Source organism: Lynx rufus, unplaced genomic scaffold (genome assembly GCF_022079265.1).
Source record: "Lynx rufus isolate CCGP_SWC_20201006 ecotype Redwood Valley unplaced genomic scaffold, mLynRuf1.p SCAF_1, whole genome shotgun sequence".
Lineage (NCBI taxonomy): Eukaryota > Metazoa > Chordata > Mammalia > Carnivora > Felidae > Lynx > Lynx rufus.
In genome coordinates, this window is record NW_025814823.1 from 153,140,819 (window position 1) to 153,156,287 (window position 15,469).

Here is a 15,469-nt window from a genome sequence, read left to right on the forward strand (position 1 = left end):
GGGCAGAGAGAGGGAGACACAGAGTCAGAAACAGGCTCCAGGCTCTGAGCCATCAGCCCAGAGCCTGACGTGGGGCTCGAACTCCCGGACCGCGAGATCGTGACCTGGCTGAAGTCGGACGCTTAACCGACTGCGCCACCCAGGCGCCCCGGTTATGTACCCATTTTTTAAAGCTCATCAGAAATCATTTTGCAATTGATTAATATCGACTTTATGGATATGGAAGACATCACTCTTTTGTGAACTTCAGTCTACAGTTAATAAAAGTCGTGCTTCAGTTTTATACCAAGAAATAAAAAAAATCACTTAGAATTTTTGTGTTCAGTGATTTCTGTTTGATTTGTTGTCTTTGGAGCAATGCATATTTATAACTACAGTGTAAATTCAGCACTATTTAGCTATAGCTAACATGAACTGTTGGCTAATGTAAACATAGCTAGTGTAAACTATTAAATGACATTTTAATGACAGAGGTTGGCATAGCTTAAGAGGAAGTAAATTTTTGAAAAGAATTTATAAGTTGAAATTAAACTTTGAGGATACATTTTCACATTCTCAAATATATTTCATCGGAACTCAAGAAGTAATAGAATTATATTTACATGTGGACTTCTAAAACATTCATATGATATAATTAACATTAACCACAGTTATTTATATTACATAGATTTGAACTAAATGTAGCAGCAGTCCAGAATACTTTACTTTGAGTACACATATTTTAAGGGTTTTTCATGTTCATCTAGCATTGTCTAAGGGTTTTTCATATTCATCTAGCATTGTCTTGGAAAGCAAGCATCATTTATTTGTATGTAGCACACAGAGGAAGAATTCCTGTGCTAATGATTAAATAGGTTATTTCAATTCTAACTTACACTGCTCACTATAATTTTTAACTTATGACAAACTGCATTTCTCATAAAAAATGTCTTGAAATTTTCACTAATATTTTTTAAATGATAAATGAACTATGGAAACATTGAGGGCTTGCACAACTGTACTGTTATATTTAATTGCTGTGTTTAATTTGACTGAGTCTTATAAAAGATAGTGGTTTTGTCTGGCATACCAACCAGTTAATTACATATTCCTGCCATAGTGGAGGAGGATGTTGGAGTGATTATGATTCCAGTGGTGAGGCTGCAGGGGACTTATGGCCGTGTGACTGCTGATTTCATCTCTCGGAGTTCCTCTACAGTTCCTGCCGGTGTGGATTATATACTGCATGGCAGTTCAATCACCTTTCAGCATGGACAGAATTTAAGTTTTATAAATGTCTCCATCATTGATGATAATGAAAGGTAATACTATTTAGTAATGTTGGAAATACTTTGGGCATATGTAAAGCAGGATTTTTGTGTTCCAGTCTTTACCCATGTTTTGCACTGATAACAGGATTTTAGGTTATACATGTGCCAATTGAGAAATTCATGAGAAACTTTTATGGGGGCTGGGGTAGGGAAGAAGGGATCAGGAGACCATTAGGATTGTCTTTGTCACTTTTTGCATATAGAGGGAAACAATAAATTTTTGTTCTTTTAGATTTGAAAAGTCTAATCAGAATGTAGAAGCATCCTACAATTCACTTCCTTAATGCATTAAGCAATTCAAAAGAGAGGAAGAACGTCTAATAACTATTGCAGGTTATGTAATATTGAAGTTGATCATTCATGCTTTTAGCTAAGCACCCTCTTCGTACCACTGGTGTATGAATGCTGTGCCTTGAATATGTATGACCAATTTGGAAAATGACTAGTTATTTGGGTTTTAGAAGCATTTTAATATGTTTAAACTCAGAATTGCTCCTTCTTGCTATGCAGTGAATTTGCAGAGCCCGTTGAAATTTTGCTCATTGGAGCGACTGGAGGAGCGGTCCTTGGGCGCCACCTAGTGAGCAGAATCACAATTGCCAAGAGTGACCCTCCGTTTGGCGTTATAAGATTTCTTAATGAAAGCAACATTTCTGTTCCTAATCCCCATTCCACAATGATTTTATCCTTGCTGCTGGAGCGGGCTGGAGGACTCTTGGGAGAGATTCAGGTAGAGTTCTTCTTCCCATGGTTTGAAAAATGATAGCTTGAGTATGGAGCTGGATTTTCTTACTATTCAAATATATCCGTTTATGTATTTGCAATAATATTTATTAATTACCTAATAGGGGTAAAGTGGCTTCCAGGTCCTATAAGTCCATAAAAATGTATGAGACAAGCTGTCATCAGAATCTCTCGAGAGCAAGTTAGAAATAAAATGAAGAATTCTTATAAAACGCATTAGTTCAAGTACTTGTTGAGTGCTTTCCATGTTCCAGGTCCTCTTCTGGGCACTGAGAATACACTGGTGACCTAGACAGACCTCGTCTCTGTTCTCTTAGAGTTTTCAGAGCAATAAACAAAAAGAAAATTATGTGATAGCACTTAAGTGCTCTGCAGGGATGTAAAATTGAGAAACACAATCGTGAGTTACCTCTAGATTGACTACTCTGCTACTCTAGACTTAGAGTTGTTGACTACTCCAGATTAGATGGTGACGTGATATTTAAGCTGAACACTGGATGCTGAGAAAGAGATGGTCACGTAATTGTTAGAGGGATGAACATTTGGGGAGAAGGAATAAGTGTGTATCTACAAGCCTGGCATGTTTGAGGTACGGAGAGTTCCATGTGGTAGCGGGCTTGGGTGGTCGGAGGTAGCAGCACAAGGTAGATCAGAGAGGTCGAGAGGTGTTTGATCACAGCGACCCTCCTTAGCCAGACTAAAGAGCATTCTAAGTGCAAACAGGATACCATTAGAGAGTTTGAAGTGCGGGGATGGTGTTGATGTCCCTGGATTGCCATTTTAAGTAGCTCCCTTTTGACTGTTCTAAGGAAAATGAAAGGTCAAGAAGTCAGAGTAGAAGCAGGGAGGTTAGTTAGGAGGCTCTTGCCCTGTGTCGTCCAGGGTCAAGATGACAATGGCTCAGACGGGTGGAGATGGGATGGTGAGGAGTGAATAGATACTGAGTATGTTTTGGAGAAAACACTAGATTAGTGGAGGCTGAGGGAAGGCGGAATGAAGAATAACTGCTGCAATTTCAGTTGAGCAGCTGGTTAAATTGTAGTGCTGTTTACTGAGATGCAGAAGCTTGGCAGAAAACCAAGAGTTCTGTTTTGGCCATGTTAATTGGAGATTGATACTGGACGTCCCAGTGCAGGGTCGGGCAGGCAGGGGCATGTGTAAGTATGGGTTGCGGTTGCGGGGAGGGGAGAAGCTGCTGACGTGTGGAGGCATTTGAAACTATGTGGCCTAAGGTGCGTAGATAGGGACATGAAGGAGACAGCCTGAAGTCCCCAGCTGCCAGCAGTGAACTCTCTGAGGAAAGAGAGCCAGCTAAGAAGCCTGAGATGTAGAGGCGGAGGAAAACTGGGAAGGTATGTATCATGGAGGCCACTGAAGACAGGATGCAGCATTGCCAGAAAGAGGCAGTGGTCAGCTGCATGCCCAGTGCTGCGGAAAGAGGAAAGAAGCAAAGAGAAATTCCCAATTTTCTTTCCTTGCAGATATGAAAAGTATATGAGTTTATATTATAGAAATATTTAAAAAGGCATTTAGAATATAATTTTGTTTTTTATAACAATTTAAGAAAAGTTGTGTTTGTTTTACACTAGGAATTTATTTAGGTGTATTTAAAAGAAGTTACACACCCATAAGATTTTTCACATGGTTTTATTATCTTATTCAAATGGGTTTTGGTTGACAGAACCTGTGCATACAGCAAGACAGTGTTGTATTCATACTATTTAAGTTTTTATTTCTCTAAAATATATATTTAAAATACATGCTTTTATATTTTTGTTATCCTGTGGTGATGACAAATGACCAGGTATTCATATTTTTCTTTACTTAGTAAGCATATACATTGTTATCCCTGAAAACTTATATCCTGCAATTAGGTAGTTTATATTTGCAAATATTAGTATTTTTATTTTTTTAATTTTTAATTAAAAAATTGTTTTTCAATGTTTAGTTTTGAAAGAGAGAGACAGAGACAGAGTGTGAGCAGGGGAGGGGCAGAGAGAGAGAGGGAAATAGAATCCTAAGCAGGCTCCTGGCCCTGAATTGTCAACACAGAGCCCTGCGTGGGGCTTGAACTCAAGAGCCATGAGATCATGACCAGAGCCGAAGTTGGACATGTAACTGATTGAGCCACCCAGATGCCCCTCAAATATTAGTATTTTTTAAAAGACATGAGGAATTTGCTGGAGATATCATAGAATAATTTTCATACATAGATATATTTGTTTCTAATTCTACATACCCTGCAAAATAATTCTTTGTTTAAAATTGATTATCTCTAGGGCACCTGGTTGGCTTAGTCAGTAGATTATGCCATTCTTGATCTCAGGGTTGTGAGTTTGAGCTCCTCATTGAGTGTAGAGATTACTTTTTAAAAAATTTTTAAATAAAGAAATAAATAAAAAACTTGAAATTGGTCATCTCTATTAAAAACACAATACCCTTCAGGTGAACTGGGAGATATTAGGACCCAATTCTCAAGAAGCTTTACCACCACAGAACAGAGACATTGCAGACCCAGTGAGTGGATCCTTCTATTTTGGAGAGGGAGAAGGTGGTGTGAGAACCATCACTCTGACAATCTATCCTCATGAAGACATTGAAGTTGAAGAGATTTTCATTATTAAACTTGAACTTGTGAAAGGAGAAGCTAAATTAGACTCCAGATCTAAAGATATTACTATAACAGTAAGTCCAACTTTATTTTTCCCACAAAATTTTGGATTTAATGAATTTATCAAAAAATGCATTTTATATTTGTTGAAACTCCATGGGCTTAAGATGTATCGAAAGTCATAAAACCAGATGAAGTCAGAATAATTCCTATGGACCAGACTTTCTGATTATTATATTAGTTCATTATATAGCTTGATTATTGGTAGTTACTTTTTAAGTGGCCTTCATGTAGTGTGATAAATACTTATTTTGCTCCCTGAGAAAATTTGGTGTTTTGGAAATATTTTTGCACTTTTAGACAGGAGCTGTTTGTTACATCATCCTAAACATTGGGTGTCCTTGCTGTGAAAGTACATAAAAGTTATTAACTCAGTCACAAGGCAGATTGTTGGGAGAAAGAATGGTTATTTGTTCAGTTAGCACAATGATGTGTTGCATCAACTCTGAATTTAGTGTATTTTATATGAATGAACCATTTAGTCCATTAGGGGTAGAAAGTGCTGGGGACCAAGGCTACTGTGAAAATGATCTAGAGAGATATTCTTTTTTTTTTTTTAAAGCTTAGAAAATAGTCTGGGGTCTGTATCAGTCAGACTTCTCCAGAAAAACAAAGAGAGAAAAAGATTGACTAAAAAAAAATGGCTCACACGTTTGTGAAGGTTGACAAGTCCAAAGTCCATAGAGCAGGCTGGTAGGAAGGTTAGGAAAGACTTGCAGTCGTGATCTTGAGTTTGAATTTTGTGGGACAGGTTGGCAGAATGGAAACTCAAGCCGGATTCCTAAATTGCAGTGTTGAGGCAGAATTCCTTTTCTTCTGGGAAGCTCTAGTGTTTGCTCTAAAGGCCTTCAGATGATTGGATGAGGCCCACTCACAATATCAAGGGTAATCTCTTTCACTCAAGTCAACCAATTGTAAATATTAATCACATCTATAAAATACTTTCACAACAAAATCTAGGCTAGTGTTTGACTGAACAATTAGGCCTGGTAAAGTGAAGCAAACATGAGGCAAATCAAATCAAATTCAGGCATTGAAGTACTATCCTTCTGAGACTCTACAAATTACAGTTTTCCAGACACTCCCATTACCCTTGGGGAATAAGAACCTACTTGTTTTAGATAACAATCAGTGTACTGAAGAAGCTTTTGAAAAATCAGGTAGCTAGGCAGATTATATTCAAGACTTATTTCTGTGTTTCTTTCGTTTCTTCAGCTTATCTGCATATTGATATGTTAGGTACTGTAATTTCATCTGTAGTTGTTATATTATTCATTCTGCTATCTTTTTCTGTTTTTAGATACAGAAGTTTGGTGATCCAAATGGGGTTGTTCAGTTTGCTCCTGAGTCTTTATCTGAGAAGACCTATTCAGAGCCGTCAGCTCTGGAAGGGCCCCTGATCATTACTTTCTTTGTCAAAAGAGTCAAGGGCATTTTTGGAGAAATTATGGTACTATTTTTCATTTGATTTTTAAGTAGTGTGACAATTTGCCTAACAAACGTGATTGTGAAGAACAGAGAAACTGTATGTTATGGTAAAAATTTTAGAAGTAACATGAGTTTCAGAGAAGCCGAGAAGGTTCATTTCAGCACCTTTGGGTTCTCCAGCCAACATCAACCTCTAGCTGTTTCTCTAAACCCAGCTATACTTAGATTGAAAAGATCTTTCTCACACTTAGTCATGAAGGGTGTGACTGAATTATTTTGTATTTTCTTATTTGCTCTGATGTTTAACTTTTCCTACTTAAGTCCCTCAATGAGTTTTGTAAATTGCTTAATCTATTCTTTAGAGCTTTATTTCTCAGTATAATTTTCTCATTTACCAACTGATTTTTAAGAGGTTGCATTTGCATGTATATTGACATAGACTGTTTGGGGATGCTCTTGAAAATCATCGGGATGTTTGTCTAACAGATCAAGGTTGTTTGTTTGCTAGCAGAACATACTTTGCAGTTTCTTTATGAACTTAACTCTTTTCACATATTGGAGATTAACTGGTACTTCCTCAGTGGAAACTTTATGGTTAGGGGTACAAAAATTCTTGGAAAAGAATTTTTAATTCTTGAAATCTTGTAGATATTCCCTTTTTGTTAAAAGTGAACCCAAACAAATTCCAGTATGAAGCATCAGATTCTCTACTCGCTTTTTATCTTCAAGTATTGTCTGTGATTCAAATGCCTATCAAATACATATTCAGAACTCTAGAATGTATTTATGGAACTGCCATTCCAAAGTTAACTTTGCTTTGCTTTATCTCTTCAAATCATGTTGTTATTTTAGAAGTGAAATGAGATTTTGTAATCTTGTCCTGCAAATTGCATACAATAGTCTGAAAGAGTTCATATACTTTCATGATGCTAATGTAATTCTTCCATACTTTCTAAACTGACTATTTGGAGAGTCTGGCTTTGACTATGATGCTGCACAATTCAGAGTTAGTTTTTGTATATTATGGGGGAAATATAAAGGCTTTTGATTCAATATACTGAATTATGTGACTTTGTTGGATTATTTCCTTTTATTTTAGGTTTACTGGGAAATAAGCAGTGTGTTTGACATTACTGGAGACTTTCTTTCTACGAAAGGATTTTTCACTATTGCTGATGGAGAGAGTGAAGTGAGATTTGATGTTCATCTGCTGCCAGATGATATACCTGAGATTGAAGAAGATTATGTGATCCGGCTTGTTTCTGTAGAGGGAGGAGCAGAACTGGATCCAGAGAAATGCATCACCCAGTTCTCTGTTTCTGCAAATGATGACCCACATGGAGTATTTGCTCTGTATTCAGATTACCAGTCAATCCTTGTAGGGCAAAACCTTAGTAGATTCATCCAAATTAATGTAACCCGGCTTGCTGGAACATTTGGAGACGTGGCTGTTGGGTTTCGGATCTCTTCTGACCAAAAGGAGCAGCTAGTTGTTAGTGAAAATTCAGAGAGGCAGCTGGTGGTCAAAGACGGTGCCAGATATAAAGTGGACCTGGTGCCAGTGAGGAGTCAGGTTTGTAGCATTTCTTCAGTTTCCTGACCGTTTCAAGGAGAGGCCTGGCTTACCTCATTTTCAGCTTAAAATCTTACTGAGATATTTAAATATAACCATAAAAAAATGACACAGAAATGCATAATAATTATTGGATGAGACATGTGCAGTTTATAAATGAATTTAGTATATTCCCATTTGATAATGACGTATTTTTGTTTAAATGCAGCTGACACTTAATGCAGTACTTATTTCTAACATTCCTATAGTTCTTTGGGAAATTGACTCGATGCCCTGACCCTGTTGTATTAATTTCTAGCCTCCATTCCCAGTTTCTGAAAATTTTCGAGACTGGAATAAAGACTGCAAAGCTGGGGAAGTGGGAGATGGATGAACTTGACCAGAATATGATTGTATTCTCACTGACAAATTAGAAGAGTTTTTAAAAAAATACAATGTGCCTAAATTATGTAACAAAACATTTTCTTATACCTATCTATGTAATATCACCTTGTGAATGCATTCAAGTTTTAATTTCTGTTAATGAACACCAGGGGACAGTCCTTTAGCTTTTCTAGGAATAGCTTCCTATTATTTTGTAGTGAGATTTCATTTGACAGTAAGACCTGCCACAGTGAAGATTTGATTATTCTGTTATTTTACTAAGCCATATGGATAGTACAAAACTGTTCTCAGACTATGTGTAGGAAATCCAAAATAAGTGATATATATTACAGGGACTAAAAGCCTTGATCTGCCTAACTCCTAGATTGTCTCTTGTAGTGCATGGTACCTGGAACATTTTGAAGGATGTTAGTCTTCTTTTCCTTTCACTTGAAAAGATGAATGGTATACAGTTGACCCTTGAGCAACATGAGTTGAGCTGTGTGGGTTCACTTACATGTGGATGTGTTTCAGCAAATATAGTACAGCACTGTAAATGTATTTTCCCTTATGATTTTCTTAAGAACATTTTCTTCTCTCCAGCTTGGTTTATTGCAAGAATACAGTAGTAATATGTGAAAACTTATCAAATATGTGTTAATTGACTGTTCATGTTATCAGTAAGGCTTCTAGTCAACAGTAGGCCATCAGTAGTTAAGTTTTGGAGAATCAAAAGTTATGTGCATATTTTCTTCTTCTAACTAATATCCCAGTCTTCAAAGAGCAATGCATTATATCTAGAGCATAAGGGAAAAAGGAGACCACTGAAAAAATCTTAACCCTCGATTTATGCACATGCCCCACCTTAACGGCCCAGCCAGTGAACTGTGTGGAGGAAGGGTGCACCCCTAGAAGAGGTGGGAGGCACATGCTTGAAGTGAGGACACTGATTTATTTCTGTTTCCTTAGCACTTGATCTATGAGTCATATTCAGTGAGTGTCACTTCGAAAAAATGAAGATTGATTGCATGATTGAAGCATCTGTTATCCTCATGTTACATAACATTTGAAACTACTAGGGTACATATTTTGCACATTTGGAGGACTGTGGTGTATGTTTAAGTACATTACATTTAAAAGAAGAACAGACTCCACAAAAATGGTTATTTTTGCATTCAATAAAGATGTACAGAGTTTTTAGTAATAGTCCAGATTATGAGATGACTTGGAGGCTTATCCATTATCAACAACCATGTTTCTGTGGGAAAATGCTTTGTAAATTAAAAAAAATCCATTTTAGAGTAACATTAATTTTTAAATTCAGAATTTCCCTTTTTTAGTTAAATTTGAAAACTTTAAAACTTTGTAATCTAATACATTTTATTAGTAATTTTTATTTATCCAAAATATTCGGATGATCAGTACACCTACATCATTATCCATTTTGAGTAAATCTCATTAGCATAGTAATTATCACTCGATGGGGAAGAAGAAAGTGAGTTTTAGATGCTGACTGTTCACCAGTGCGCTCTTTTATTCCTGTGGTACATGATTCCATTACTAGTGTGACTTCTGTGATTGTTATCATTCTTGAGGCATTTGGACACACATGGAAGATTTGCAAATTTGTGTTTTTACACTCGATCACTCTTCACCCCATAGTCTTTGTACTTGTGATTTGTTTTATGACCTGAGGGAAAAGACATATATTGATGAAACTGTATGAAAGGACCGTGAGATGTTGTGCTAATGACTCCTGTCAAATGTCAGTATTTTTCTCTGAAAATTATTTTTTTTACTACTAAAGAAGTCATTGATACTGATTGTTTATAGGTCTTCTTATCCCTGGGCTCTAATTTCACCTTGCAACTGCTGACTGTGATGCTTGTCAGTGGGCGTTTCTACGGCATGCCAAAAATTCTCCAGGAAGCAAAATCCACTGTCCTTCCTGTCCCTGAGAAAGCCGCCAATTCTCAGGTAATGGGTCCAGGGTGTGTAACCGTCGTAGAACCACTAGAGGGCAGCTTTCACAGGAAGGATTAAAAAGATTCTTAGACATAAAATTGCTCAAGATTCATTATTTCCTTAAATCAGTATCAAAGTAGATGCATTGATTATAGATGCATTTTATGAAAGTAATTTGCCAATTTTTGACATTTTCCTTTTTGGAGATTTAGAAAGTTTGTGTCTCATAGAACGTGAATATAAGGATTTTGAAAATAACCGTCACCTAGAATAAAAATTTCCAGGTTTTTTTTTTTTTAATTTTTTAACGTTTATTTATTTTTGAGACAGAGAGAGACAGCATGAACGAGGGGGGGGTCAGAAAGAGGGAGACACAGAATCTGAAACAGGCTCCAGGCTCTGAGCTGTCAGCACAGAGCCCGACGCGGGGCTCGAACTCACAGTCTGTGAGATCGTGACCTGAGCCGAAGTCAGCCGCTTAACTGACTGAGCCACCCAGGCGCCCCAAAAATTTCCAGGTTTTTGTTGTTGTTGTTAGTGAATATTTCATGTTGAAATATTTTATGCTAAATAATTAAAATTAGAACAAAACATCAGTTAATATTTCAGACTTCTTCATTTACTCACTGTGAATATTTTTCTTTCATTTTGAGAGCCCTTTTTATTGTGCCACGTTTGTGCTGATGGAGATAAATCGTGATAGGATCCTGTGACTTGGTTGTCCCTGCATATTTGAATCTTCTACAGGAGTTCAGTGTGGGAAAGAGTGTTTCCTAATCACTTCGTAAATTCACAGAACAAAGAATAACTTGAGGGCTTTAATTCCTATGTAGGCAGATTCTGTCAGTATACGAGCAAGGCAGGGGCTGTTGTCTCTGGCTCATGGTAATGTGTGTATTTGTTAGACGGTGGTGAGATAACATTGCATCTTTTTCCTTCAGATGGGAGCTCCTTCAGCTTTGATTAAGGCGGGCCTAGACCAATGTGTAGACATGTAGTCTCTGCAGCTGATAGAGCTGGCCAGAAGTTTGTGTAACAGGGTCTCTGACCATTAAGCAGATCCTCTTCAGAAACTCCCTCCTGGGCTGCTTCTCCACAGGGGATGGATTTGCTTATCCCCTAGGTGGAATCCATCAGCATTAAAAAATAACTGAGAAGAATAGTTTTCTTTCTTCTGCACCTCATCTGTTCAAGAGGGAATGGAGGACTATAACTTAATAAATAATACTTTGAAGTTTTGTTGTCTTCTTGTTACTCACAGGTTGTTATAAAAAAAGATTGCTTTCAACATGAACCATTTATTTGGCATAGCAAAATATTTCCTACTCCTTGTCCATGCACATGGTCGTGACATGTATCACCTCAAAGGGCAAGATTGGGGCCTCCGGTCCTTGATGTATCCTCTGTACTCCTTACCAGTGTTTGTATGTGGGGTGTGTGTGTGTGTGTGTGTGTGTGTGTGTGTGTGTTGTGGCTAGAAGACTTTTTTTTTTTAATGTTTATTTTTGAGAGGGAAAGAGACAGAGTGTGAGTAGGGGAGGGGCAGAGAGAGAGGGAGACACAGAATCTGAAGCAGGCTCCAGGCTCTGAGCTGTCAGCACAAAGCCTGACGTGGGGCTCAAACTCACAAACTGAGATCATGACCTGAGCTGAAGTCAGACACTTAACTGACTGAGCCACCCAGGTGCCCCATGTGACTAGAACACTTTCAAACAGCCACTAGCCATGGAGCAGGTATGATCTTAAATATGTCAAAGCTTTTGACAATTGCTAAACAGAAACCTCACTATAATAGAGAATCTAGGCTGGTGTAAAATGGAAATTTTGTTTTTGTTTTTTCCTTTTTCTTTTCTGTAGCTCCAGAGGCTCTTCTGTGGTACCTTCTTACACTTTTCTGCTACTTTCCTTTCCGATTTAAAATGGGGAAAATGAGGGGTTCCTGGGTGGCTCAGTCAGTTAAGTGTCCGACTTCAGGTCAGGTCATGATCCCACAGCTTGTGTGTTCAAGCCCTACATCACGCTCTGTGCTGACAGCTCAAAGACTGGCACCTGCTTTGGATTCTGTGTCTCCCTCTCTCTCTGCCCCTCCCCTGCTTGCTCTTTGTCTCTCTCTCTCTCTTGATCTCAAAAATAAATAAATATTTTTTAAAAAGTCTGGAATATTGAAGAAAAATAAAATGGGGCAAATGAGTCTTAACTGTCAATCATATGGTATCCCAATTTATTGGTATTGGGACCAAAAGAGGTAAACTGAGTTATCCAAATCACAGTGTGAAGCCAGGAATCTGGTTTTATTTTTACTTATTGGCCAGAACTTATTTCATCTATAAATCATTTTTAAGTCCCAGAGTTCCCTGAAAAGGTTACCCTTAAAACAAGATCTTACTTGATATGGATGAAAAAGATGATTATTTTAAAAAAATCTTTGGAGGTTTCTGGTCCTCAAAAAAATATTAAATTGAGTCAAAGAGCTGGAAAGAATCTTAATAGAAAGTCTAGTGTATGGTGCTCATTTTAAAAATGAAGAATTTATTATTATATCTTGGAAAGAAGTCAGATTTCAGTTCTAGATAAACCAGATTCTATAAAAACCCATGAACAAATCATTAAAATTTTTTATCTTTTGCTTTCATTTTGAACAAATTACATTTGTCTTTTTTGGGTCTTGTAAATTCAGAGGATTATATTTTGATTAAAAAAAGGTATAAACTATCATTGGAGTTACAAAATTGAATAAATTTCCAAATCTCAGATGTCATTTCTTTTTATTTATTTTATTTTATTTTATTTTTTTAATGTTTATTTATTTTTGAGACAGAGAGAGACAGAGCATGCATGAGGGAGGGTCAGAGAGAGAGGGAGACACAGAATCTGAAGCAGGCTCCAGGCTCTGAGCTGTCAGCACAGAGCCCGATGCGGGGCTCGAACTCACAGACTGTGAGATCATGACCTGAGCCGAAGTTGGCCCCTTAACCGACTGAGCCACCCAGGCACCCCTCAGATGTCATTTCTTAAGCATTACTCTTGAATTGAATATTTTCAAAACAAGAAAATAGATTGTATAAACAAAGAGAAAGTTGACTTATAACCCACTGTTTAGAAAACAGGAATGTTTAGAAAGAAATAAAATATTCTAAGCATGTTTTTTCTCAGGTTGGATTTGAATCTACTGCTTTTCCACTCACGGACGTCACTGCGGGAACAAGCCACGTTGTGATTTCTAGGAGAGGCACATATGGCTCTCTCGTGGTTGCCTGGGTGGCTGGATATGCTCCTGGGTTAGAAATCCCAGAATTCACTGTTGTTGGCAATATGACCCCCAAATTAGGTGAGTTGTAGCTTTTCTAAGATCTGCCCTATAGGACATGGAGATGTGTAATTGGCCACTCATTTTCTTGGACTGTCGTTACTCTGGATAACGAACTGTGTTTTGTTTTTGTTTTTTGCTTCTTAATGTTTATGTTTTAAAGAGAGAGAGCAAGCTGGGGAGGGACAGAGAGGGGCGGGTGGAGGGGGAGGGCAGAGGATCCAAAGCAGGCTCCATGCTTGCAGCAGAGACCCTGATGTGGAGCTCAAACTCATGAACCACGAGATCATGACCTGAGCCACCCAGGCACCCCTTGTTTTTTTTTTAATGTTTGTTTATCGATTTTGAGACAGAAAGCAAGCAGAGGAGGGGCAGAGAGGGAGAGAGAGAATCCCAAGCAGGCTCCGTGCTATCAGTGTGGAGCCTGACTTGGCTCCACCACACAAACCACGAGATGGTGACCTGAGCTGAAACCAAGAGTTGGACACTCAACTGACTGAGCCACCCAAACGCCCTGAACCATTTTTCTTTTCTTTTTATTTTTCTTTTTTTAAGTTTATTCATTTATTTTGAGAGAGAGACAGTGTGGGTAGGGAAGTGGCAGAGAGAGAGAGAGAGAGAGAGAGAGAGAGACACTCCCAATCAGGCACTGCACTGTCAGTGGGGTTCAAACTCACAAACCCTGAGATAATTAATGACCTGTGCTGAAGTCGGGTGCTTAACTGACTTGAGCCTCCCAGGTGCCCCACCATTTGTTTTCTAATACACTGCCTTCATATTTGAGTGATCAGAGTTGGTAAAAATGAGAAACTTTATTCAATCAAAATAAAAACTTCATACCTCACCTGGAAATAGTGGTCACTAAGCAGATGATTCTGTCGATATATTAGTTTATTAAAAGTAGTTCTAAAAACTTAATGTGCCTGTATAATATTTAAAAAAGGTAGAACTTTGTATTCATTTGTGTGTTCACCTGAATATTTCTCACAATAGAGTGGCTGTTGCTTCATTTTCTTTCTTTCTTTCTTTTTTAATTATACCGTTAGCTCTGTGAGGGTCACTGAGACCTAAATGTTAGATGATGTGACCTCTACCATGCGGAACAGACAGGGATTGAAGGCAGAACTTGTGGCGTAATGACCTTTCTCTAAGTTTACTTCCCCTTCTGCCTTTTTAAATGTTTTAACCTTTTGTAGACTGTCACAGAATTTTGGAAAAGACAGTATTTTACTGCATTTTTAAGAGTTGTATTCCAGTGTAAGAACTCATAAATAATACCCTGATTCTCTTGTCCTCTTCCCTTCCAGGGAGCCTTTCATTTTCTCATGGAGAACAAAGTAAAGGAGTCTTGCTGTGGACATTTCCCAGTCCTGGTCGTCCAGAGGCCTTTGTTATTCACCTCTCTGGGGTGCAGAGCAGTGCCCCTGGTGGGGCTCAACTTCGGTAAGATCCTCAACCAGCAAAACAAAGGGAATTTTCAACCCAATTCTCAACCAGTAAAATCTCTGAGGAGTAGTGTGGAATTTAGCAGTTGAAACAGAAGAAGACACAAGGATCACTTTCCTTGAAGCAGATGTGAGAACAGTTTTAGTGTAGAGCAACACATGGCCTGCATGCCAAAGATGCCACAGAGGGAGGCTGACTTTCCTAGAGTCACCGCCCTCTGCTTGCTTTGAAGAGAGTTCTTCCTGTCCTCTTCCTCCATCGTGTTGGCCTGGGTAACGCCTCCAACAAAAACCGTGATGGCAAACCATCTGTTATTAAAGGAGGCTGTCTCCTGAGAATTTGCCAGAAAATACCTAATTTTCCCAAGGGATTAAGAATAAGAATAGGCATAGCAGGGTTATAATGTGACTTGTACTGGTGGCTCTTTTGAGTTTAATTTAAGTCAGTACATTTGCAGATAAATATGTCCCAGTCAAAAGCAATTTACTTGTCTCATACCTGCGATGGGGTTGATCAGAATAGCAGAGGGCAGACCTTTAAGGTAGACTCATGGATTTAGTCCTGGCCCTGCCACTTATTTGCTGTGTGACTTTGGGAAAGTTACTTGATCTTTCTTCACTTTACTTACTAGGAAAGTGGTGGAAAGGTGTGGACAAAACCAG

At 38.1% G+C, this 15,469-nt stretch overlaps 1 protein-coding gene across 1 annotated transcript in view; it reads left to right on the forward strand.

Moving 5' to 3' along the window:
* The window catches only part of ADGRV1 (adhesion G protein-coupled receptor V1), a 543,587-nt gene that overhangs the window by 176,398 nt on the left and 351,720 nt on the right, over positions 1-15,469 (forward strand). Inside the window, exons 67-74 of the mRNA XM_047076463.1 lie at positions 1,100-1,301; positions 1,821-2,040; positions 4,500-4,739; positions 6,026-6,175; positions 7,253-7,726; positions 9,923-10,066; positions 13,208-13,382; positions 14,669-14,804. Coding sequence (XP_046932419.1) covers positions 1,100-1,301; positions 1,821-2,040; positions 4,500-4,739; positions 6,026-6,175; positions 7,253-7,726; positions 9,923-10,066; positions 13,208-13,382; positions 14,669-14,804 — 1,741 coding nt within the window. The remainder of the gene's footprint in view (positions 1-1,099; positions 1,302-1,820; positions 2,041-4,499; positions 4,740-6,025; positions 6,176-7,252; positions 7,727-9,922; positions 10,067-13,207; positions 13,383-14,668; positions 14,805-15,469) is intronic.